Consider the following 27637-nt stretch of genomic DNA (forward strand, 5'->3'; position numbering starts at 1 on the left):
CAGAAATCTATCAATTGTATACACTGTTACATGACACAAGAAAAAACTAACATAGCAACTTGATTCTATGGAAATGCCATTTTTCCTTCAAAACTCTTAAAACAGGTTCTATTGACATGAGAATAAAAGTCAGCACAAATTTTTCCCACATATTTTTGGTTAAATTTACATATTTTAATGTATATTACAAAGAGATTTAAAATGAAATCATGAAAAATTATTTTTTTTTGAGACAGGGTCTTGCTCTGTTGCCCAGGCTGGAGTGCAGTGGCTTGATCACAGCTCATCGTAGCCTCAATCTCCCAGGCTCAGGTGATCCTCCCACCTCAGCCTCACGGGTAGCTGAGACAGGAGGTGTGCACCACCACACTCGGCTAATTTTTTTGTATATTTTGTAGAGGCAGGGTTTTGCCATGTTGCCCAGGCTAGTCTGGAACTCCTGAGCTCAAGTGATCCTCCCACCTCAGCCTCCCAAAGTGCTGGAATTACAGGCATGAGCCATTGCACTCAACCTCTTTTTTTTTTTTTTTTTTTTTTTGTTAATTGTTTCCTCCCATTCAAATTTTCAGGGCCAGTATGATTAATATATTATTCCTCAAAAATTCTAAAATAATTTGTTCAAGTTAAAAAAAAACAGATTGGAGTTTTGATGGGGCTTTCAGTATGTTTTATTCTGGGAGGTTATGTGTAGTGGCTTAGGCCCGTAATCCCAGCGTCTCAGGAGGCCATGGTGGGAGGACTGCTTGAGGCCAGGAGTTCCAGACCAGCCTGGGCAACATGGAGAGACCCCATCATTACAAATAAAAAATAAAAAATTAGCCAGGCACAGTGGCGTGCACCTGTAGTTACAGCTACTTGGGCATCTGAGTGAGGCCGGGTGAGGTAGGAGGATGAGGGTGGGAGGACTGGTTGAGTCGAGGTTACAGTGAGCTGTGATCATGCTACTGCACTCCAGACTCGGCAACAAAGCAAGACCCTGTCTCAAAAAAAAAAATAATGGGTGGGTGCAGTGGCTCACGCCTGTAACCCCAGCACTTTAGGAGGCCCGAAGCAGGCAGAATGCTTGAGCCAGAAGTTCAAGACAAGCCTGGGCAACATGGTAAAACCCCACCTCTACAAAAAATACAAAAAAAATAGCTGGGCATGGTGTTGCACACCTGTAGTCCCAGCACACAGGAAGGCAGAGGTGGGAGGATCACCTGAACCTGGGGGATAAAAGCTGCAATGAACCGTGATCACGCCGCTGCACTCCAGCCTGGGCAACAGAACAAAACCCTGTCTCAAAAAAAAAAAAAAAAGAAAGAAACACTCTTAGATATCAGGATAAAATATGGTGCTGAAGAAAAGAAAGATTCACAGAAAGGAATGAAAAGTTAATATGTGAAAGTATTTAGTACAGGTAAGAATTCAAATCAAAAAGAAAGAAATATGAATTCAATACATTGTGGGGCAACAATGAGGTAATGACCTGGAAAAAATAAATTGTATTCTTATGTCATAATACACACAAAATAAATTACAGATAATTAGATAATTATAAAAATACTTTAAATGCTAATAACAGTGAATACAAATATATATTTGCATAGATTATCTCAGCTTAACTACAGCTCTATGAGATGATGGGTACTGTTATCATCCTCATTTTAGAGATTAAAAAACTAAGGAAAAGAGTTTTATTCTATTGTTAAGAAAGTATTTCTAAGCAGGCCAGGTGCAGTGGCCAACACCTGTAATCCCAGAACTTTGGGAGGCCAAGGCGAGCAGATCACTTGAGGTCAGGAGTTCAAGACCAGCCTGGCCAGCATGGTGAAGTTCTGTGTCTACTAAAAATATAAAAAATTAGCCGGGCATGGTGGCTCGCACCTGTAGTCCCGCTACTCAGGAGGCTGAGACAGGAGAATCGCTTGAATCCGGGAGGCGGAGGTTGCAGTGAGCCCAGATCATGCTACTACACTCGAGCCTGGGCAACAGAGCGAGACTCTGTCTCAAAAAAAAAGATATTTCTAAGCATAATGCCAAACTCCTGGCCTCAAGTGACCCAGCCACCTAGGCCTCCTGAAGTGCTGGGATTACAGGCATGAGCCAATGCACTCAGCTGTATTGGCAAATATTTTTCAAAAATAATAGCTAGTGTTTGTTTATGGAGGAGTAAATTGTTAATAACCTTCTTGGAGGACAATACAAGAATATATAACACTTTAAGAAAAGTATACTGTTTTGTTTTTTTTTTTTGAGACGGAGTCTCACTCTGTAGCCTAAGCTGGAGTGCAGTGGTGTGATCTCGGCTCACTGTAACTTCCGCCTCCAGGGCTCAAGTGATTCTTGAGCCTCAGCCTCCCGAGTAGCTGGGACTATGGGTGCACACCACCACATCTGGCTAATTTTTTGTATTTTAGTAGAGACAGGGTTTCACCATGTTGCCCAGGGTGGTCTCAAACTCCTGAGCTCAGGCAATCTGCCTACATCAGCCTCCCAAAGTGCTGGAATTACTGGCGGGTGTGAGCCACTGTGCCATGCCAAAAAAAACGTACACTCTTTAACTCAAGTCAACTTCTAGGAATTGTTCCCTTAAAAAAAATCAGTCCAAAAAGATGTATGCATAGGGGCATTTATCAGAGAACTGTTTACAATAGGGGGAAGAAAAAATGGAAATAAATAATAATCAGTAACAGAATTGGTGAAATAAATAATTCTACATCTTTTCACTCTCTATTAGAGGAGGAATTTGGAGAGTAACTTGAACATAACCTATGATAAATGTTAATATATCCAGGATAAATTTCTAGAAAAATTGAACCTAAAGGAATAATGATACAAGAACACAAGAATATAGGGGCAAAAATGTTCAGTAAAGCATTTTTTCTAATTCATGGTGAAAAAGTGAGAAAGCCTAAGTATCCATCCACGAGAGAATAATTAAGCAAATTAAGGCAAGCCGTGAAATCTGTAAGAGCAGGCATTTCATCTCGTTCTAGGTGCTGTTTATGAGCATGTCTCACAAAATGTCTTGATGAATACAGGACTACATCCACATTTTGGAGAACCTTTCCACACTCTCTGAAAGAAGCAAGCAGGATTTTAGAAAACCTTTCCACATGCTCTGAAAGAAGCAAGCAGGTCTGGAGGCGAGTGTACACCTGTGGTCTATGATATACTGCTGAGTGGGTAAAGCAAGTGCAGAATAACATAGTATGATCCCATTTTCGTAAACAAGATGTGCACGTGTGTGTGAGCATGTGTGTGTACGTGCACATGTGAGTGTGTGTGAGCATGCATGTGTATGTGTATGTGTGAGCATGCGTGTGTACATGCATGTGTGTGGGTGTGAGCATGCATGTGTACGTGCATGTGTGTGTGCATGTGTGTGAGCGTGTGTGTGTACGTGCATGTGAGCACGGGTATGTGCATGTGTGAGCATATGTGTATGTGCATGTGTGAGCATGTGTGCATGTGTGCGTGTGTGAGCATGTGTGTACGTGCATGTGTGTGCATGTGTGTGAGCATGTGTACGTGCATGTGTGTGCATGTGTGAGCATGCGTGTGTACATGCATGTGTATGTGTGAGCATGTGTGTACGTGCGTGTGCATGTGTGAGCATGTGTGTACGTGCATGTGTGCGTGTGTGAGCATGTGTATGTGCATGTGTGTGCATGTGTGAGAGCATGTGTGTACGTGTGTGCATGTGTGTGAGCATGCGTGTGTATGTGCGTGTGTGCATGTGTGAGAGCATGTGTGTGCATATGTCTGAGCATGCGTGTGTACGTGTGTGTGCATGTGTGTGAGCATGTGTGTGTACGTGTGTGCATGTGTGTGTCTCATAGGCATAAAGGTCATGGAGGCTATGGACCAAGTTGTTGATAATAAACCAAGTTGTTAATAAGAGTAGTGGAGGTAGAGGACTTTCATTTTTTACTTGATGCCACTCTTCAGCACAATTTTCTTTTTCAGTATTTTAGTAAGTACATTTGGAATGCGAAATTGTTTTCAATCCAAACTAAAAAGAAGGGTGCCTCCATAAGATGGAATGCTCTACAGGTCACTGAAAATTATGCCATGGAAGATTTCAACAGCATAGAAAACACAGACTAACATGGGTCACCACACAGTACACAAGTATGCTCCATTTCTTAAAATATAAATAATCTACATTGATAAAAGAACCAGAACATAGATATAAAATATTAACAATCATTATCTGTGAGTACGGGGGCCATTGTAGCCTTTTTCCTCCCTTTTCCAAATTTATTATACTAAACCTACACTGTTTTGAATCAGAAAAAGAAAACATTTTAGGCATATAGTACTATGCATTAGAGAGCAAGACATGAATACTTACAGAAATAAATAATTAAGAGACACTGCAGCATTACACAATGTAAAAGGGAAACTTCTGATTGAAACAACACAACTGTGTAAAAAATTCACAAAGCCATAAAATCACCTTGCTGTAATAGGAAATTGCCTCTTTATACTTGTCAATTATGTCTTCAGGGCTAAGGCAGTTCTTAGCACGTCCGATCTCAGTACTGGTGTCAGGATTGATGCCATTGGTGGTGAGGGCACCTGCAAACCAAGAGGAAGAAAAGAAATAATCTTTTGCTTTTTCTGTATTATTTCTTTGTTAAAGAGGAGCATGAATAAGGTAAAACTTAAATATGCCCTACTGAAATTTAAATAAAGTGTTTACTCTTCACAGCTTATATGCTTCCTATAATAGCCTTGCTATCAAAGCACTGTATTAAATGTTAACTCAAAATAAGTTTTCCTCCCTTTTGAAATTTTTTATTGAAGAACATGAAATGCATTACATAAAAGTAACATATTTACAGTAACTAGCTCAATTGTCTTGAAGGCAATGGTGAAGTCAGCACACATTCTCTCACAGCTTGAAGCTCTTCATGTTAGCAAGAAACCACCTCGCATCCTCAAAGGAGGTCAACTACACAAAAGCATTTTCTGAACCACACAGCATTAAAAAAAAAAATTATAAATGATAGTATGCTTTCTATGCCTGTCATTTTCTATTTCTGACCAACTCCTATCAATAAGCAGAAGCATCTGATTCCCCAGCCACCAAACCCACATGGGCAAGCATTTTGGCGCAACTTCCATTTAAAGAATATAACCAACTAAACAGAGAACTCTGGCAGAAAAAAAATTAAGATAAAATATTCATTGACTTCACAGAACACTCAAAAAATATTCTCCTAAATCTCAATAGCAGGAAAAGCTGGGCTTCTATGAAACCACTTGTTTAGCTTACAGAGAGGGAGCATCTCCACAAATCCTGTTTCCCTTGCGCTGCTGGGAGGCTCAGGGATGAGCTTGCCACCCATCTGTGTAACCTCACAAGGCCAAAGACGTGCATCTCACACTGCCCTCATCCCCCGTGCAGCTCACTTCTTACACTTGCTTTCTAATCTTGGTCCAGTTTTTTCACCTGCTTATTGTTTGTTCTCTAATTCGGTAAGCTGCCTCAAAAGGTTTTTTGGAACAAGACAGAAGAATAAACAAGTGGAGAGATGGATGGACAAATGGAAGGAGAACTCTAAGAAAAGGAGAAGGAAGCATTTCATGTGGAAAATCCTCTTCTGGTGAGGGAAGAAAGAACTGTAATAGAACTGTGAAGAGGCAGGTGGTTTAGGACTTTGTTTCCTGCTGATTTTGTGAAAATCATAGCAAGAGACAAGAGGGAAGAACTATAAATAATAATAGAAAAGGGCATGCTTGGAAAAATATATCTCAAATATGCACTTTTTAAAGAATAGATCCAAATCAGCAAGACCCGGTGACATAAACTGTGGGTAGAGAATTGAGAACTCCATCCCCCAGGCAGCAGGCATCCCTTCGAGCAGCGAGCATTCACACAGGTTATTATAATGCCATCGGGGCAAAAGCGACATTTTTTCACACTCAGCAGAAGCAGGACCTACGTCAGGAACATCTACACGTGTCATCATCTACAGCAACTCTATGAGAGTATTCTTAGTGTACCCCATCTCTGCAGGGGAGGAGACAAGATTCTAGAGAGGTTAAATCTCCTTACTAGTTCTCACAATTACAGAGTTGGTGACCCCAAGTAGGAGGCCATCTTGGGCCTATGTTCTTAACCACAGAAGTGTGGTGCTTTGTGTGCTTTTCATGCTTATAATACATTTGTTTCTAGCATAAGTTAATATTTAATAAGTGGCAAGGAGTCTTGATTTATTTCATTAGCTCTAATGAATTATCTTTACATTGTTGAGTTTTACTCTCTTTTTTTCCCTTGGAGAAATGGTGGTGGGGGGCTCAGAATGAGGTGGGTTTTTCATTCTTCGTATGGTATCTCATCTCTTCTCTGAGGAGTAAATGATCAAAGCATAAGAGGGAAATCCCCCCCACGGAGAAGGAACAAGTGCTCCCACCATCTTTTAAAGAAAGGGCATCTCCAGTCATGAAGGCTAATTTGATCAACTTAACTTCTTTTTTTTTTTCTTTTGAGACAGAGTCTCTGTCACCCAGGCTGGAGTGCAGTGGTGCTGGAGTGCAGTGGCATGATCTTAGCTCACTACAATCCCTGCCTCCTGGTTTCAAGTGATTCTCCTGCCTCAGCCTCCCAAGTAGCTGGGATGACAGGCACCCACCAGCAAGCCCCATTAATTTTTGTATTTTTAGTAGAGATGGGGTTTCACCATGTTGGCCAAGCTGGTCTTGAACTCCTGACCTCAAGTGATCTGTCCAATTCGACCTCCCAAAGTGCTGGAATTACAGGTGTGAGCCACCGCGCCCAGCTGATAAACTTCATTTCAACATCAAGGCTAGAGGAAAAATTTCTGTGTGGAGCAACCAAGAAAAATCCAAACCATAGGAAAATAACAAGAGCATCGCTCCCAAGAGAGCTTAGTGGGTCAGACCAATTTAATTTCATTCAACAAAAGAATAATAAGTTCTAGAAACACTAGTAAGCCATAGATTTTATCTTTCTTGACATCTGTAAAGTTGTGACAGCCCGTATGAGACGTCATCATGAACTAGTGAACCAGAGCCATCAAGACCCATAGCCTGTAGATTACAGGCAGGAAAATCAATGCCACAGGAGGCTAAGACCTAGATGGGAGGAGAGACAAAGAAAGAGCATGGATGAGAAGAAGTCATGGGGAGGGGGAAGGCTGAAAAAGGCACCACAAAGGTTCTCAAGTATCAGCCCAACAATGGTTTCATCATTCACTGAAGAGACAGGTACTGAGCTGCTACCACACAAGACTGTACACAAGGCACAAAACTGGAAACCCAGACATACACATAAGATAAAGCAAAAAAAAAGAAGGAAGACAGCAGAGATGGATGCTGCTTGAGAAAGGTTTGCCCTTTCTCTCCTAGAGAGAAGAATAAAAAGGGCTTAGATACACCAAGAACCAATGTGGCAATAATTTCAGCAATGGGTAACAGGCTAGCACCAGCCTGGGTCACTAACATCTGCTGTCCAACTACAAAACAAAAACCCTGCTACGTGGGCACTGTGGGCTTCATTTTGCAGAGGAATGGCAGGAAGACAAGGCATCCATAAGCCACAGTGTGGGATCGAGTCCTCCAGCACCAGAACACAGTGCCTGGAATCACCGGGGCCAAGATGGACTTTTCAATGATGGTCTGGGACACCTGAGTGGCCATTTGAAAAAAAAAAACAAAAAACAAAATCAAACCCACACCTCACAGGCGACACAAGAGTAAACTCCAAATGGATCTGAGATCTGAATGTAAAACAGAAAACCATAGATCAAAAAACACGGGTAAATTCCTCTAAAACCTGGACAAAGGAAAAGGCTCTCTATCACACAAACCTAAATGCAATAAAAGACTAATATATTCAACCACATAAAAATGCAGCAAAATTACTATAAACAAAGCAAAACATAAATAATAATCTGATTTAAAAATACATGCAACGTATATCACAAAGGGCTAATATTCCACATACATCAAGGTCACAAAAGTTGAAAAAGAAAAACACAACTAAAAATCCAACAGAAAAAGAAATGGCCAAAAGATTTGGGCAGATAATTCATAAAAGAAAAACATAAAAATGACCCTTAAGCATTTAAAAAGATATTCAACTTCATTAATGGTAAGAGATGCCATTTCTCACGTATCTAGTTGGCAAAAATGTTAAAAGCCTGACAACACACAGTGTTGGTGTATGTATGGAGAAAACACTCTGCACTGCTACTGTGAGTGCGAATGATGGGCCTTTGTGAAGAAGACTTTGGCAGAGTCTAGTAACACTACATTTATGTTTACTTTTTGACCCAGTAATTCCACTTCTAGGAATTTACACTGAAGACACACCTTCAACAGTACAGAAACACACCTATGCAATGTGATTTGCTGATATATTATCTGTAACTCCCAAACACTGGAAACAATCATAACAATCCATATGTAGAAGAGTGGTGAAATAAAACACGGTACCTGCAGGCTTAGTGTGCCACACAGCTGTGAAAGTGGATGAGGAAGATCTCCATAAGCTGATATGGACTGATCTCCAGGATACATTAGCAACCAAAACAAAACAAAAAACACCAAGTACAAAAGAATATATGTAGTATCTTACCAGTTGCACTAGAAAAAGAATTAAGAACATCAATGTGTTTATTTAAAAAATAAGAAGAAGAAAAGGCCAGGAACAAATGATATGAGTTACCTATAAGGGTAGGGAAACGAGGTGGAAAGAATAGGAGAGGCACTGGGCGCGGTGGCTCACGCCTATAACCGCAGCACTTTGGGAGGACAAGGAAGGCTCCTGGGTTGAGCCCAGGAGTTCAAGACTAGCCTGAGCAATGTGGCAAAATCCCATCTCCACAAAAAAAACACAAAAAAATTAGCCAGGCATGGTGGCACACGCCTGTGATTCCCAGCTACTTGGGAGGCTGAGGCAGGAGGACTGCTTGAGCCCAGAAGGCCAAGGCTGCAGTGAGCTGTGATCATGCCACTGCACTCCAGCCTGGGCGAGAGCATGAGACCTTGTCTCCAAAAAAAAAAAAATAGGAGAGGAAGTGGCACTTATCTGGGTAACCCTTTTTATATAGTTTTGATTTTTGGAACCATATTAACATTTTATATAGATTTGGCCAGGCGCAATGGCTCATGCCTGTAAGCCCTGCCCTTTAGGAGGCTGCGGCAGACAGCTCGACTGAGGCCAGGAGTTCAAGACCAGCCTGGCCAACATGGTAAAACCCCAGCTCTATTAAAAATACAAAAATTAGCCAGACATGGTGGCATGCACCTGTAGTCCCAACTACTCAGGAGGCTGAGGCACAAGAATTGCTTCAACTCGGGAAGCGGAGATTGCAGTGAGCCAAGATCATGCCACTGCACTCCAGCCTGGGCAACAGAGCGAGACTCTATCTCAAAAATAAAACAACAACAACAAAAAAGGCCGGGCGCAGTGGCTCATGCCTGTAATCCCAGCACTTTGGAAGGCCGAGGCGGGCGGATCACAAGGTCAGGAGATCAAAACCATCCTGGCTAACATGGTGAAACTCCATCTCTACTAAAAATACAAAAAATTAGCCAGGCGTGGTGGTGGGCACCTGTAGTCCCAGCTACTCAGGAGGCTGAGGCAGGAGAATGGCGTGAACCCGGGAGGCAGAGCTTGCAGTGAGCCGAGACTGCACCACTGCATTCTAGCCTGGGCGACAGAGCGAGACTGTCTCAAAAAAAAAAAAAAAAAATTATATAGATTTAGAAATATAAAACAGCAACTCAAAGAACTGTAAAAATAAAAAAGGAAAAAAGATTTAAAAAATCAGCAAAGATGGGCAAACTCATTAATGATATATAAACAGAAATAATTACATTTCAAATAACATAATCACACTGACAGGAAGCATTAAAGGACAAATCCAAGTAACCTCTGACTGCAGCACCCTGTGTATTTATCCTTGGTATCATGACCAAAAGAACCACAACCAATCCTTGAACTCTAACTCTAGGTAGGGGTTTGTTTTTACAGTAACATCAGTTACATGTTGCAGGACTAAGAAAACAAGGAACTATATTGATGTCCTTGGGAGTCATGTTTCTCCCTGGTGGAGAAGGAAGATGTGAAAATGAAACAGGGAGAGAACAGAAAGAAGCCTGGAATTTGAGTCTGTAATTAGAAGTTAGTATGAACTTGACATAACAGTAGAACTTCTCAAATGGCCTAGAATCAATGAACCTCAGTAGCAATGAGCATGCTTAGTGACCAGACCTTGGTTTCTAAATACCACTCTCCAACAAAAGAAACTAAAACTCCTTAGAAAAATGTCTGATTCCAGAGCTGGAACAAGGAAAGTACAAAATCAACTTAAAATATCTTTCTATTTTTTTGAGATGGAGTCTCATTCTTGTCGCCCAGGCTGGAGTGCAGTGGCAAAATCTTGGCTCACTGCAACCTCCGCCTCTCAGGTTCAAGCGATTCTCCTGCCTCCGCCTGCCAAGTAGCTGGGATTACAGGCAACCGCCACCACGCTCAGCTAATTTTTGTATTTTTAGTAGAGACGGGGTTTTGCTATGTTGGCCAGGCTGATGTTGAACTCCTGACCTCAGGTGATGCCTGCCTCAGATTCCCAAAGTGCTGGGATTACAGGTATGAGCCACCGTGCCTGGCCTGAATCTAAAATATCTTGAGCCTGAAAGTAAACATATGTTCAATAACTGATTGAGGAACATGTCAAAAGGTTTTAAGAATCGGCTTGAAGAGCTTCCATTGGCCAAATCTAGCCAATGAGCTACAAAATAAAGAATAATAGCAATGGATTAGAACCCACTAAAAAAATAATGATCCATAAGTCCATAACAATAGATGGATGGATGGAAGGAAAGAAGGAGAAAAGCAAAAAAAAAAAGCGTCTCCTTATAGTAAAATGAGAATAAACATATAAGGAATGATGAAGCAAGAAAATCACCATTTGGCAGCCAGCACAGTAATAACTGACTCAGGTGAAACTCTTCACTGAATCAGCCAGAACCAGTTCAGCCAGAACCAGTGGGTGAAAGTGTGATGACAAACAAGATGTATACAGTCTCAAACTATTTCCCACAAATTACTTATTATTTACATCGAGAAAAATAGTTAACTTTACAGTGGAAAACTCCATCAGACTCTACTTTAACCAATTATCAAAGTTATCCTCACCAGTAATGGGACAAATGAACCTCATGTGCCTCTGATTTGATGCATGATCGATCACTTACTTGACCCCTCCCTCTGCCCTGCCAAAATGCAAAACCTCATAATCATAAAGCAACTTCAGGCAAACACAAAGTGAGAACATTCCACAAAATAAATGGCCTGCATTCTTCAGAAATATCAATTATCATGAAAAACGAAGATAGGCTGAGACGATACTAAGTGCCACAGACACTAAATGCCGTGTGTGATCCTGGACTGGATCCCACATTAGGAAATAGAACTGCTGTATTGGAACAGCTGGTGGAATGCAAATAAGGTCTGGGGGGTAGATAAAGGTATTGAATGCATCAACGTTAAATTCTCTGATTTTAATCACTGTACTGTTTATGTGAATGACCTTGTCCTTAACGCACACCGAGGTATTCAGGACAGGGCATCAGGTCTGCAACTCACTGTCAAATCGCTCAAAAAAAACTCTGTATATGCACAGAGATCAAATAATAAAGCAAATGACAACAACTGGCAAATACGGGTGAAGAGTACATCAGAATTATCTTTACCACTCTTTTATAAGATTTATAAGTTTTAAATTATTTCAAAATCAACAGTTAAAAAAATTAGAATTATGGTAAACTCATTAAGCTACAAAACAATTCTATTATATTAAAAACAGGATGCATTTCGTAAAGACAAGTGCACTAAAACATATATAATTGGGAATATAAATGAAATGAAAATGGAGAAGACAAATTACAAATTAAGATCATAGGCCGTGATCCACTGGCCTTTGTGTCTGGGAAAGGAAAGGCCATAGGCCATGAGCAGAATGAGTCACTTTTTCACTTACACACTCATAACACTTGCTAAGTGCCTCTTCTGTGCCAGGTGCTGAGCTGGGCACGGGGAATCCACTGCCACAGCAGTGTGTGCAATAATTAAAAAGTCGCCACCCAGGTCGGGCACGGTGGCTCACGTCTGTAATCCCAGCACTTTGGGAGGCCGAGGCAGGTAGATCATCTGAGGTCAGGAGTTCAAGACCAGCCTGGCCAACATGGTGAAACCCCATCTCTACTAAAAATACAAAAATTAGCCAGGCGTGGTGGCACATGCCTGTAATCCCAGCTACTCAGGAGGCTGAGGCAGTAGAATTGCTTGAACCAGGGAAGCAGAGGTTGCAGTGAGCTGAGATCATGCATTGCACTCCAGCCTGGGCAACAAGAGCGAGACTCTGTCTCAAAAAAAATAATAATAAATAAATAAATAGTCATCATCTGGACACCATGATGAAAGGAACATAAGCGTCAGGCCAGCCTTTGGCTTTACTGACAGCTGCCAGACACCTACTGAAGAACCAAGTCTTGAAGGAAGGCCTGATTCTTTTTCTTCCCCAGGAACATAAAAATTCTGGAATAAGACTGGAGATACATCATCAAAAGAATTAAAGGGAAATTGACCCAAGAAGAAATATGAAGAAGTTGTGGTTTTTAAGCAAGCTGAAAGAAGATAAAGGAAGCATGACCAAAAAATATTCTACAGTAGAAATTTTAAAAAAATAAAAAGAAGGCCAGGAGCAGTGACTTACACCTACAATCCAAGCACTTTGGGAGGCTAAGGCGGGAAGATCACTTGAGCCTAGGAGTTCGAGACCAGCATGGGCAACATAGTGAGGTCCTGACTACAGAAAATCTAAAAATTAACCAGGCATGGTGTCATGGCCCTGTAGTCCCAGCTACTTTAGAGGCTGAGGTGGAAGGATTGCTTGAGCCTGGGAGGTTGAGGCTGCAGTGAGCCATGATCATGCCACTGCACTCCAGCCTGGGTGACAGAGAGAGACCCTGTCTCAAAATAAATGAATAAATAAATAAATAAATAAATAACTGAAATCATATAAATGTGTTCTTCAACCACAACAGAATTATTTTTTTATAACAGAATTATTTTAGATATCAACAACAGAATGAAATTTGGGGAATTCACAAATACTTGGAAATTAAATAGCACACACCTAAATAACCAATGGGTCCAAGAAGAAATCACAAGATAAATTAGAAAATACTTTTTTTTTTTACTTTGAGACAGGTTCTCTCTCTGTCCCCCAGTCTGGAGTGCAATGGTGCGATCTTGGCTCATTGCAACCTCTGCCTCCCAGGTTCAAGCAATTCTCCTGCCTCAGCCTCCCCAGTAGCTGCGATTACAGACATGCCACCATGCCCAGCTAATTTTTGTATTTTTAGTAGAGATGGGGTTTCACCATGTTGGCCAGGCTGGTCTTGAACTTCTAACCTCAAATGATCTGCCTGCCTCAGCCTCCCAAAGTACTGGGATTATAGGCGTGAGCCACCACGCCTGGCCTAGAAATTAGAAAATACTTTGATTAGCTGGGTATGATGCCATGTGCCTATAGTCTCAGCTACTTGGGAGGCGGAAGCAGGAGGATCTCTTGAGCCCAGGAATTCTAGGCTGCAGTGAGCTATAATCGCCACTGCACTCCAGCCTGGGCAACAGAGTAGAACCTTGTCTAAAAATAAGAAGAAGAAAATAAAAATAAAAATAATTGAAAACAAAATACTTTGAGCTGAAAACTGGCCAGGTGCAGTGGCTCACACCTATAATCCCAGCACTTTAGGAGGCCAAGGTGGCCAGATCACCTGTGGTCAGGAGTTCAAGATGACCTAGGCCAACATGGTGAAACCCCATCTCTACTAAAAATACAAAAAATTAGCCAGGCGTGGTGGTGCACGCCTGTAATCCCAGTTACTTGGGAAGCTGAGCCAGAAGAATAGCTTGAACCCAGGAGGTGGAGGTTGCAAGTGAGCCGAGATCATGCCACTGCCCTCCAGCCTGGGTGACAGAGTGAGTCTCTGTCACAAAAAAAAAAAAAAAGAAAAGAAAAAGAATACTTTGAGCTGAAAACAAAGCCATAATATAGTAAAAATTATATGCCACAAAAGCAGTGCATAGAGGGCAATTTGTAGCTATAAATACTTACATTTTTTAAAAACAGGCCAGGTGCAGTGGCTCACATCTATAATCCCAGAAGTTTGGGAAGCAGAGGTGAGAAGATCACTTGAGGCCAGGAGTCCAAGACCAGGCTTGGTAACATAGAGAGATCCCATCTCTATAAAAATTTAAAAAGTAGACAGGCATGGTGCATAACTAAAGTCCTAGCTACTCAGAGGCTGAGGCTGAAGGATCACTTGAGCACAGGAGACGACTATAGTGAACCATGACTGTACCATTGCACTCTACCCTGGGCGACAGCGCAAGACGCTGTCTCTAAAAACAGAAGAAAGAGCTCATGTCAACAACCTAAGAAACTAGAAAAAGAAGAGAAAACTAAATTCAAAGCAAACAGAAGGAAGGAAATAAAGATTAAAGCAGAAATAAATGAAAGGGGGGAATTGAAAAACAATAGAGAAAGGTCAACAAAAACCAAAAGTTCATTCTTAAAACAACCACAAAATTATGAACTAGCTAAGAAGAGAGAAGAATCAAGTTACTAAAATCAGAGCTGAAAGAATAGACATTACTACCAACCTTACAGAAATATATTGTAAGACAATATTATGAACAATTATACACCAATGAATTATCTAATTTAGATGAGTTGGGCAAATTCCCAGAAAGATACAAACTACTAAACCCCTCAAGAAGATCTAGAAAATCTAAATAGACCCATAACAAGTAAAGTGATTGAATCAATAATCAAAAAATCTCCCAGAAAGAAAAGCCAGGCACACAATAATAGACAAACAGAGAGCCAAATCATGAGTGAACTCCCATTCACAATTGCTTCAAAGAGAATAAAATACCTAGGAACACAACTTACAAGGGATGTGAAGGACCTCTTCAAGGAGAACTATAAACCGCTGCTCAACGAAATAAGAGAGGACATAAACAAATGGAAAAACATTCCATGCTCATGGATAGGAAGAATCAATATCGTGAAAATGGTCATACTGCCTAAAGTAATTTATAGATTCAATGCTATCCCCGTCAAGCTACCATTAACTTTCTTCACAAAATTTTAAAAAACTACTTTAAATTTCATATGAAACCAAAAAAGAGCCCAGATAGCCAAGACAATCCTAAACAAAAAGAACAAAGCTGGAGGCATCACGCTACCTGACTTCAAACTATACTACAAGGCTACAGTAACCAAAACAGCATGGTACTGGTACCAAAACAGATACATAGATCAACGGAACAGAACAGAGGCCTCAGAAATAATGCCACACATCTACAACCATCTGATTTTTGACAAAGCTGACAAAAACAAGCAATGAGGAAAAGATTCCCTATTTAATAAACGGTGTTGGGAAAACTGGCTAGCCATATGCAGAAAACTGAAACTGGACCCCTTCCTTACACCTCATACAAAAATTAACTCAAGATGGATTAAAGACTTAAACATAGGACCTAAAATCATAAAAATCTTAGAAGAAAACCTAGACAATACCACTCAGGACATAGGCAAGGGTAAAGACTTCATAACTAAACAGCAGTGGCAACAAAAGCCAAAACTGACAAATGGGATCTAATTAAACTAAAGAGCTTCTACACAGGAAAAGAAACTATCATTAGAGTCAACAGGCAACCTACAGAATGGGAGAAAATTTTTGCAATCTATCTATCTGACAAAGGGCTAATATCCAGAATCTATAAAGAACTTAAACAAATTTACAAGAAAAAAACAACTCCATCAAAAAGTGGGCAAAGGATATGAACAGACACTTCTCAAGAGAAGACATTTATGCGGCCAACAAACATACGAAAAGAGCTCATCATCACTGGTCATTAAAGAAATGCAAATCAAAACCACAATGAGATACCATCTCACGCCAGTTAGAATGGCGGTCATTGAAAAGTCAGGAAACAACAGATGCTAGAAAGGATGTGGAGAAATAGGAACGCCTTTATACTGTTGGTGGGAGTGTAAATTAGTTCAACCATTGTGGAAGACAGTGTAGCGATTCCTCAAGGATCTAGAACCAGAAATATCATTTGACCCAGCAATCGCATTACTGGGTATATACCCAAAGGACTGTAAATCATTCTACTATAAAGACACATACACACGTATGTTTATTGCAGCACTGTTCACAACAGCAAAGACTTGGAACCAACCCAAATGCCCATCAATGATAGACTGAATAAAGAAAATGTGACACATACACACCATGGAACACTATGCAGCCATAAAAAAGGATGACTTCATGTCCTTTGCAGGGACATAGATGAAGCTGGAAACCATCATTCTCAGCAAACTAACACAGGAACAGAAAACCAAACACCACATGTTTTCACTCATAAGTGGGAGCTGAACAGTGATAACACATGGACACAGGGAGGGGAACATCACACACCAGGGCCTGTCAGGGAATGGGGGGCTAGGGGAAGGACAGCATTAGGAGAAATACTTCATGTAGATGACGGGTTGATGGGTACAGCAAACCACCATGGCACGTGTATACCTATATAACAAACCTGCACATTCTGCACGTGTATCCCAAAACTTAAAGTATCATAAAAAATAAAAATAAAGAAAAGCCAGGTACAGCTGTCTTCAATGGTGAATTCTACCAAATATTTAAGGACAAATTAACACCCATTCTTCATAAACTCTTCCAGAAAACATAAGAGGAAGGAACATTAACCAATTCATTATATGAGGCTAATGTTGCCCTAATACCAAAACCAGAAAAAGACATCAAAAGAAAACTACGGATCCACATTTCTTATGAATATAAATGCAAGGCCGGGCGCAGTGGCTCACATCTGTAATCCCAGCACTTTGGGAGGCCAAGGCAGGTGGATTGACTGAGGTCAGGAGTTCAAGACCAGCCTAGCCAACATGGTAAAACCCTGTCTCTACTAAAAATACAAAAATTAGCTGGGAGCAGTGGCACATGCCTGTAGTCCCAGCTACTCAGGAGGCTGAGGCAGTAGAATCGCTTGAACCTGGGAGGCAGAGGTTGCAGTGAGCCCAGATCATGCAACTGCACTCCAGCCTGGGAGACAAAGCAAGACTCCAGCTCAAAAAGATAGATAGATGATAGATAGATTAGATAGATAGATTAGATAGATAGATAGATAGATAGATAGATAGACAGATGCAAATATCCTCAATAAAATACTAGCACACTGAATCCAGCATGATATAAAAAGGCTTATACAACATGATCAAGTGGAATTCAGCTCAGGAATCTAAGGTTAGTTTAATGTCTGAAAATTAGTAGAATAAAGGACATCCCATGTCCATGGATTACAAGATATAATCTTCTTAAAATGGCAATATTCTCCAAACTGATCAAAAGTTTGGAGAATCTCTATCAAATCTCTATCAAAATCCCAGCTGGATTCTTTGTGGAAAATGACCATCTGATCCTAAAATTCATATGGAAATTCAAAGGATCCAGAATAACCAAAACTATCTTGAGAAGAAAAGAACAAATTCAGAAGACTTATAATTCCCAATTTCAAAATTTACTACAACCTACCTGGGGTGGGGGAGGTATGGGTAATTTTTAAATTTATTTATTTTCTTTACCTTTATTTTCTACATTCTCTATAATGAAGATGACTTTTACAATAAGGAAAAAATATGGTTTTGTTTTTACATTTTTTTTTCTTTCCAACTTTTATTTTATGTTCAAGGGGTACATGTGCAGGTTTGTTACATGTATAAGTTATTTTTTAAACATGCACACCTACTCCTTAAAAAAAAATGTATAACAAGATAAACAAATATCTAGTGAAAAATAACTTATAAATAAGAGTTTATTTTTTCATAAATTGAAAACTTAAAAGCAAAAACCCATCAAGTTCCTAGAGAAATTTGTATAACATATAAAAACAAATTCATTTTCAAAAGTTCTAGTTGACTAATGAAAACCCAACAAACAAAGGGAAAATCACATTTGATAGTCAACTTTAAACACATGGAGAGGAAAAGGCCTAGAAATTACAGCCCCAGCCAGGTACTATGGATCACGCCTAAATTCCTAGCGTTTTGGGAGGTTGAGGCAAGAGGCTCGCTTAAGGCCAGGATTTCAAGAAATCACAGCTCCTGTAATTCAGATATTAACTCAATATAATGGAAGGAAACCTTTCCCTAAGAGACAGTGGAATTCTGTGCATAAGACAGGATAAACTCAGCCCAAAGTGCACTAGCCACAGTGATGATTTTTTAAATAGAATTCTAAAGTTAGAATAATGTTGAAAAGCTGCCAAATCCTCTGAAAGACGGAAATACATGCATGAACACACATATATATAAAGTCTACCCCCATGCTGCATATAAATGCTAGCTTATTTTTGTTTACTCATGGGCACTAATTACTTTAATGGAGCCAGAATATTTTAAATTGTGACAGGTAATCAATATTACATGACTTGTCAAATCTAGTTAATAAATTTACTCTGTTGTGTAACCATAATACGTCTAAGACATCTAAAAGCAGTGAAAATACCTTTGTATGTTTTTGTTTTCTAGAAGTCTTTACAAAATTCCAGGCTTTTTCCATACATCTGAGAGATATTTCTATATGATTTTTTCCCTTGTGAAACAAACAACAGATACTGTTGTCAAAATTCTGTCATTGTACACAGTGACTGAAGACCGCCATACTCTAGCTAATCCGCTGGACAATGAGGCACTATGCCAGGCACTGTGTGAGGGAACAACAGGAAAAAAAGGAAGACAACAACCCCATTCTGGAAAGGCTTACAATCTGTGTCAACACTGGGGATTTTTTTCCTTTAGTTAATGAAATGGAATCAATCAAATACTGTTTTTGAACTTTCCGTAGTCATGACACTACCTTTATTAGTGTGATGACCAGAAAAGCCTTAAATGACTTTGTTAGGTCAACTAGCAATGATCATCACTGGAGAGTAAGTAATGCAGAAATTAACTGATAGCAATGATTCTGCCTACATTCGACCAAAAATAAACCTATGCTGAACTCTGCAAGGTGAATGAAGAGATAAGGTCCCTCATGACCAAAAAAAAAAAAAAAAAAAAAAAAAAAACGGGCAAGAAATCAAATAAGCAAAGAGTTTTCAATAGATGATTCCCTAAAAAAAGCAATAGAGTATAATGGTTAAGAGGATAAATCCTGGGTGCAAACTCATGAGTTTGAATGCCCACATCACCACTTACTAGCTATGATCCTCAGCGAGTCAGAAAACCTTCCTGCATCTCAGTTTCCCCACTTATAGACTAGGGATAACAACAGTACCGGTCTCCTAGAATCATGAAGATTAAATTGCTTTAGGTGTAAAGTTTACATAGAGCACCTTAAGTCGTAGATATAACATCAAAAGCACAGGAACAAAGAAAATATAAACTGGATTTCATCCAAATTTAAAACTTGTATGCTTCAAAGGACACCATATCAAGAGAATGAAAAGATAACACACAGAATGAAAGAAAAATTTTGCTAATCATATATCAAAGGACTCATATATAGAATATATAAAAAACTGTTACTGGCCGGGTGCAGTGGCTCATGCCTGTAATCCCAGCACTTTGGGAAGCCAAGGTGGGCGGATCACCTGAGGTCAGGAGTTCGAGACCAGCCTGGTCAAAATGGTGAAACCTCATCTCTACTAAAAATACAAAAATTAGCCAGGCATGGTGGCATGTGTCTGTAATCCCAGCTGCTCAGGAGGCTGAGGCAAGAGAATCGCTTGAACCCGGGTGGTAGAGGTTGCAGTGAGCCGAGCTCACACCACTGCACTCCAGCCTGGGCAACAAAGCAAGATTCCGTCTCAAAAAAAAAAAAAAAAACCTGTTACAACTCAACAATAAAAAGACAAAAAGACAACCCAATTTAAAAATTGGTAACTATCTAAATAGATATTTTTTCAAAGAAAATATAGAGATGACAATAATCATATGAAAAGATGCACATCATTAGCTACAAGGGACATGCAAACCAAAACTACAATGAGACACCAGGTCACATCCACCAGGATGGCCACAATCAAAAAGGTAACAAGTATTGACAAAGATGCAGAGAAATTAGAACTTGCATTCATTGCTAGTAATAATGTAAAGTGGTACAGCCACTTTGGAAAACAATCTGGCAGTTTCTGAAAAAGTTAAACGTTGAGTTACCACATGACCCAGCAACTCCCCTTCCTAGGCATACACATAATAGAATTTAAAACATATGGGCCAGGCACAGTGGCTCACACCTGTAATACTAGCACTTTGGGAGGCTGAGGCGGGATCACCTGAGGTCAGGAGTTCAGGACCAGCCTGGCCAACATGGTGAAACCCCTTCTCTACTAAAAATACAAAAAAAATTAGCCGGGCATGGTGGTGGGCACCTGTAATCCCAGCTATTTGGGAGGCTGAGGCAGGAGAATCGCTTGAACCCAGGAGGTGGAGGTTGCAGAGAGCCAAGACTGCACCATTGCACTCCAGCCTGGGCAACAAGAATGAAACTCCATCTCAAAAAATAAATAAATTAATAAATAAAACACAAATGCTTATAACATCATTATTCATAATAGCCAAAAGGTACAAACGATACAAATGTCCACCAACTGATGGAATATGGAAAAACAAAATGTGGTATATATATATATACACACACATATATATACACATATATACACATATACATACACATATACATATACATACACATATATACACATATACACACACACATATACATATATACACATATATACACATATATACATATATACACATATACACATATACACATATATACATATATATATACACAGAATGGAATATTATTCTGCAAGAAGAAAAAGAAATGCATACTGACACATGCTATACGGATGAAGTTTGAAACATACAGTAAGTGAAAGAGGCCAGTCACAAAAACCACATACCATTATGTGTATCATGCCATTTATATGAGATGTCCAGAACAGGCAAATAATAGAGAAAGAAAATAGCTTACTAGTTGCTTGGGGGTAAGGGAAGGACATAGGCAAAGGAGAGTGACTGCTAACGGGTACATGGCTTCCTGCTGGGGTTATGAGAATGTCCTAAAACTGATTGCAGTGAGGGTTGCACAACTTTGTAAATATACTAAAAATGACTGGATTTTACCCTTTAAATAGGTAAACCGCATTAAAACTAGTTTGTTTGTTTTTTTTAAAAAAAAGCACCTTAGAACAGTGTCTCTCACATAATAAGTGCAAACTGCTCATTTTTATTACAGGAAGAAGAAACTCTCCTCAACACGAAAATGGAAAAAGCAATTATGAGTCAACTAAAATTATCCAAAAGATCATTTTATGTAAAGTAGTTGCTGAATATACATGAAATGTTTAGAAATTAAATTTAAAAAAAAAAAAAAAAAAAAAAGGCCAGGCACAGTGGCTCGCGTTTGTAATCACTTTGGGAGGCAAAGGTGGGAGGATTGCTTGAGGCCAGGACCAGCCTGGTCAACATAGAGAGACCCCATCTCTATGAAAAAATTTAAAAATTAGCTAGGCATGGTGGCACACACCTGTAGTCCCAGCTACTCCAGAGGCTGAGGTGGCAGAATTGCCTGGGTCCAGGAGTTCAAGGGCGCAGTGAGCTAGGATCGTGCCTGTGAATAGCCACTGCACTCCAGCCTTGGCGGCAGAGTGAGAACCCGTCTCCAAAAAAAAAAAGAAAAGAAATGAAAGAAAAAAAAAAACACAAGAAAAAAGAGTTTTAAGAATCATTCCACTTTAAAAATGCAGATAAAGAACACAAAGGCCTAGCTGCTAGAAATGCTGGGAGGGGAAGCTTAGTTCTTAGGATGAGAGATGGAGGAGCCCCTGAAAACCGTGAAACTTTTGTTCCGGTTTTGGAAACGATGGTGGGGAAAGCAGGTAGGAAAAAAATTTGGAAACAGCTTGCTTCAAACATTATGTCCATTTAAAACTCAAAAATCAAATGAAAGTGATGTAATTTTGTGATAGCGTCACATGAATGGGTTTTCCGGGAGCTGAACAATTTTACAACCCCTGAGAGAGTGTTAGCTATTCAGATAGAGAGGCTGTGAAGAATCAAATTGCATTGCTCCTAGGAGCTAGGAAGATTCCCTACCAGCACTGTCACTGCTAACACATTTGCAAGGGTTTAGAAAGGACCAACGCTTGAAAGACAGATATGATTTCAGTAGCGAGTCAGTCCTGGTACAAAGGTCCCCACGAGCAGAAGCCAGAAGGCATTAGCAGGAACTGGGGTGGCCTGGAAGGCAGGAACCAGATATGTGGGGCCAGGACGGCATCTCATTCTCTTTACTCGCTCTCCCATTGGTAGAGAAGTCAGGTCCACACGTTTCTCATTTGGGACCATTACAGAGGATGTCCTCACACACCAAACACTGGTTTCTGAGTCCTTCCTGGCAGTTTTCACCTCTACAGCAGAACCTTGATGCACCCTTGAATAACAAAGCCCCACAGAATCTCCTCACTTTTCCTCCCAGCACTCTAAACTCAATTTCACCTCTACACAACCTTATCCTGAAAAGCGTCAGAAATCTTTTTAAAATGCCTTATCTCGACAAACACCTGATTTTTCTTATAGCTCTAAGCTACTTCTATATGGTGTACACATCTAATTCTCCTACAACTAATGCAATTGACACACTGCAATTCAGTGTTTTATAGCAGGCATAACCAGCCAAACTGGGGCTCAACAACTCATACTGGTCAAATACCAGTACACTCAACATCCATTTCATTTGTCATCAGTGTTGGCGGGGCTTTCAGCTCTTCAGTGGCATAAAGTCTGCCCGCCTGACTATCCCCCAGATGTCTTCTCATCAGCAACTCAGGTCTCCTGAAACCAAAACTAAGCATTTGTCCTTTCTCTACACATTCCACAAACTCCATCAGGAAACTTAGCCACTGGCCTAGAGAAAGGAGTGAACGCAAATGTTAAAACCAACGCCTGCAAACTTGAGGCAACTTCATTTCAGAGCCAAGATGCACGAGGAGATGAAAGAGAATGTGTTAGTCACAAAGCCTGTGTAAGCACAGCCATCTGATTTCAATTCTAGACTGTTTTCATTTTGTATTATTTACCCTGTCATTGTTTCTCATTAAGTCAGAAAACAATAGAGCTCATCATGAAATAATTAAGCACTGTAATAAAAGAGGTTTTTGCTGTATTAATTACAGAAGATATTACGACGGGAAGAAAAACCTGCCTCTGTAAAAAATACGAGATTTCTTTCCCTGTTAAGAACACACAGACGAAATGCAGTAGAGAATTAACTCACGTGGAAGGGAGCACAAGCCACAAATCAGAGCAAAGTCATGATTACAAATGAATTCAAAATTAACAGGACAAACATGCTCAACGCATTCAAAGAATTAAAGGCACAATTCTCAAATCATTCACTTAGCCATGCTAGAGGAAGAAGCCTCCTCTTCAACAGACAACATAAAGCAATGGGTTTCCCATCAAGCAAGGACCCACCAATCAATCATCAAGCTTTTAACATTTCTGATTTACAGTTACTTAAATCAGAATGTTCCAAAGATCATCATCCAGAAATTTTAACCATTCATTCACATCACCATGAAACAGGCACTTAAAAAAAATAACCAAAAGAAACTAAACACATAGATCATGTACCTGGATCAATGAGAACTTCCTGTGCGCCTGGAAGAAAGAACAAATTATGGTATTTTATTTGGAAAACAAAACTACTTTTAAAAATAACTACTAAAACACATTTCATAATTCACATAGCCTAGAGAAAAATCTGACTTGTATCTGATCAGAAAAGCAATTCTGAGGAACAGTATGTTACAAGTTTGGTGCCTTTTTGCTTCAGACAGGAAAAAAGAAAAGCTACTATTACTCATACCCTAAACAAATTGTTAAGTGCCTCCTCACCTCTCTGCCTTCCCACTTTCTATGTTCATGCTCCCAGCTCTTCTTTTTTTTTTTTCTGAGACAGAGTCTTGCTCTGTCACCCAGGCTGGAGTGCAGTGGCGTGATCTCGGCTCACTTGATCCTCTGCCTCCCAGGTTCCAGCAATTCTCCTGCCTCAGCCTCCCAGGTAGCTGGGACTGCAGGCGTGCGCCACCACACCCAGCTAATTTTTTGTATTTTTAGTAGAGACGAGTTTCACCATGTTAGCCAGGCTGGTCTCAAACTGCTGGGATTACCGGCAAGATCCACCATGCCCGGCCTGCCACCTCTTCTTAAACAAGTATGAGAATTCCTTATTTCCACAAATAAGCCAAGTGACAAAGGATTATTATTTGTGCAAATGTATGTCAGCAACCTACAATGGGGGAGAAAAGGTGCCAGTGGCTCTGCGGAACTTTTCACAACCCCCCTAAAATACATCTCTCTCTCTCTTTATCTCTATCTCTCTCTCTCTCTCTCACACACACACAGAATAACTGGACACTTCATCAAGTTAAAGATTTCCAACTTTTAGAAGGTAGCTTTGTAGTTAGTTTAAAATACAAAACTATTAACTTCACTATTATGAAGAAACTTTTGAAAGCCTTGGTGGTCTGCTAAACTACCCAAATATCTGTGTGATCCAATTCGACTTCTCTATAGAATGCAATTTCCCATCATGGCAAAATACACCTCAAGAGGTACTGGTTCCAAGAGTCATGTTTATCATTAGCTATTTTCATTTTTAAACATGTTAAGAAGATTCAAAATGGTATGTCCCAATAATCTTACGGAAATAGCACATTTATTCAATTGTCTACACAGAGAAGAGGCCCCATGATTATGGTGCTATTTAAGAGCTATTTTGTGTACAGCCATCTCTGTTTGTAAATGCAGACAAAAGTCACTGCAATCTTGACGCCACCATTAAAATAAAAAACAGGTGTTTTCCATTTAATAACACCTTTATGCCAAGCACGATGCTTAACAAATATCATGTACGACCTTCAGAGCAACCCTACAAAATAAACAGATATTAACCCTCACTGCCTGTGGGGAGACTGAAGCCCAGAGGAGCCACCACCACACCCGCCATGACACCAGGTCTGAGGTCTGCACTGAGCCAGACATTCAGCTGCACAGACCTTGAGGAATTCTGGATTTCCAGATAACCCTACAAACGTTTTGTTCTGTGAAGAACCTGGCCAAATATATTATACTATGCCATGTCCTTTAGATATGGGATATGAATTAAACTTTTGATGCCTCAGAGTTATTATCACAATCATCAATCATTTGATTATTAGCATCATCAGCCTCTAGTAGACTGATTTCACATTAACCAAACTTGTAAGAGACCGATGTAGGAAAACTGGAGGTTTAACTATTAATGTAACGGGAGACACAAAATTATCAATCAGACCAAAATATCAGGGTTCAACAATCAGCACATTTTCTCTTCAAAGGCCAGATCACAGGCAGGAGGTAAGTAGAAATCAGGTCCATACATCTCATTTAGGACTATTACAGAGGATGCCCTCACACACCAAATGCTGGTTTTTAGGCCCTTTCCTAGTGGTTGTCACCTCTACAGCAGGATCCGGACACCTGAATAACAAAGCCTCACATCATCACCCCTGCCTGTAAAATGAAGAGAGTGGGCCGATGCTTCAGTTTGTTCCTGTTCTAAGGTAAGCCTCTGTGAGCCTCTATCTTTTGTTTATATTTAGGGGCATTAAAGTGTTCAGATGGGGAACTGAATACCACTCCCTTCCCTGAAACAAAATTCAGTAGTTGTATTTTGTTGAAATACAAATCAATTTCATCTAGAAAACTCCACTTTCTCTGAACAGGAGTTTTCTAGATGAATTTGATGGACTAAAGTTCTGTTACAGGGAGAAACCTGCTGCCTACACAAATGATTAACGCAAACCGCAGTGCACTCTCTGTGGACAGTGGCCAAGACACAAATGCCAGTGCTGCATAACTCTCTCTGTCCCACCCTTTCCACACTGGCCAACCCCCTGACTGATGTATAGATGTACACATGGAACTGTAGATATGCTGATACCTCTAAACCCCGGAAGCCAATCTACTGAAGCTCAGCCCGACTGCCAGGGGTTTTTTGTTTTGTTTTCTGTTTTTCTGGGGTTTTTTTTGTTTTTTTTCTTTGAGACAGAGTCTCACTCTGTCGCCCAGGCTGGAGTGCAGTGGCACAATCTCGGCTCACTACAACCTCTGCCTCCCAGGTTCAAGCGATTCTTCTGCCACAGCCTCCCAAGGGGCTGGGACTACAGGTGCGCACCACCACGCCCAGCTAATTTTTTGTTGTTATTGTTGTATTTTCAGTAGACACGGGGTTTCACCATATTGGCCAGGCTGGTCTGGAACTCCTGACCTCGTGATCTGCCCACCTTGGCCTCCCAGTGCTGGGATTACAGGTGTGAGCCACTGCACCTGGCCAACTGCCAGGGTTTAAATCCCAGCTCTGCTACTTACTACCTCCATAACCTTGGTCAAGTTCCTCAACCTGTCTATGCCTCAGTTTCCACATCTGTAAAACCTGGATAATAATCCAACCTACCTTACTTGGTTGTTGTGAAGATTAAAGGGTTAAATTGGTTTATGTAAAATGTGTGTAGAGGCCGAGGCGAGTGGATCACTTGAGGTCAGGAGTTTGAGACCAGCCTGGCCAACATGGTGAAACCTCATCTCTACTAAAAATACGAAAATTAGCCGGTCATGGTGGTGCACACCTGTAATCCCAGCTACTCGGGAGGCTGAGGCACGAGAATTGCTTGAACCCAGGAGACAGAGGTTGCAGTGAGCCACTGCATTCCAGCCTTGGTGACAGAGTGAGACTCTATCTCAAAAAAAAAAAAAAAAAAAAAAAAAAAGAACTACTGACCCTCCTCAAATATTTCCTTCATTTCCTGAGTCTCTCTTCACAAAAACATTTTTCCTATTTCAATGCCTCAGTAATTTCCAAACACTATAAAATGATGACTTCATATAAAATAATAGCTAATGGTCATGAGATATTTTATGAGATGACCACCATGCTAAACATTTTGCACACATTCTCTCTAATTCTCACAATTCTACAAAGCAGAAATTAGGAGCCCCTACTCATAGATGCAGAGCGAGGAGGTGGGGGGTACCTGAGAAAGAACTGTAGGACCTGCGTTCAGACACAAGCCAGCTGAACGAGGCTTTTCCATGACACCACAACACCACCCACTAGCAAACATGCAAAACTGGGTGCAATACTCAGGGAGTTCCAGATTCTTTTCAGCTTTAAGGTGCTCCAGACGGTTTCTATCTCTTTTATAAATCATGGCTGACTGGTTTCTAACACTGGAAGAAAAGTCCAATTTCACCACTGTCCACATTGCACATCTGAAATTTTCATGCTGAAATGACATAATAAAAATAACTAGAATACTTTTCCAGGTCTCCATATATAATGGGCATAGTGCTATTCTAAAGCATTAAACAACAACAACAGCAAAATTCAAATGAAGGAAGCCTTATTTAAGTCTTTCACCAACAGGAAAATTAGGACATTAAAAATATATGTGTAC

The 27637-nt window shown here is 40.3% G+C and overlaps 1 protein-coding gene across 8 annotated transcripts in view; it reads right to left on the reverse strand.

Annotated features, from left to right (window-relative positions):
- The window catches only part of TRAPPC9 (trafficking protein particle complex subunit 9), a 733440-nt gene that overhangs the window by 677740 nt on the left and 28063 nt on the right, over positions 1-27637 (reverse strand). For 5 of the 8 annotated variants that reach the window (XM_054499824.2, XM_063669112.1, XM_063669110.1 and 2 more), the window contains 2 exons: positions 23772-23798; positions 4445-4566 (listed from right to left, as the gene is read on the reverse strand). In XM_054499824.2, the coding sequence (XP_054355799.2) occupies positions 4445-4566; positions 23772-23798 (149 nt within the window). The remainder of the gene's footprint in view (positions 1-4444; positions 4567-23771; positions 23799-27637) is intronic. The other 3 variants (XM_054499826.2, XM_063669111.1, XM_063669115.1) reach the window with 1 other exon arrangement.

This window comes from Pongo pygmaeus, chromosome 7 (assembly GCF_028885625.2).
Source record: "Pongo pygmaeus isolate AG05252 chromosome 7, NHGRI_mPonPyg2-v2.0_pri, whole genome shotgun sequence".
Lineage (NCBI taxonomy): Eukaryota > Metazoa > Chordata > Mammalia > Primates > Hominidae > Pongo > Pongo pygmaeus.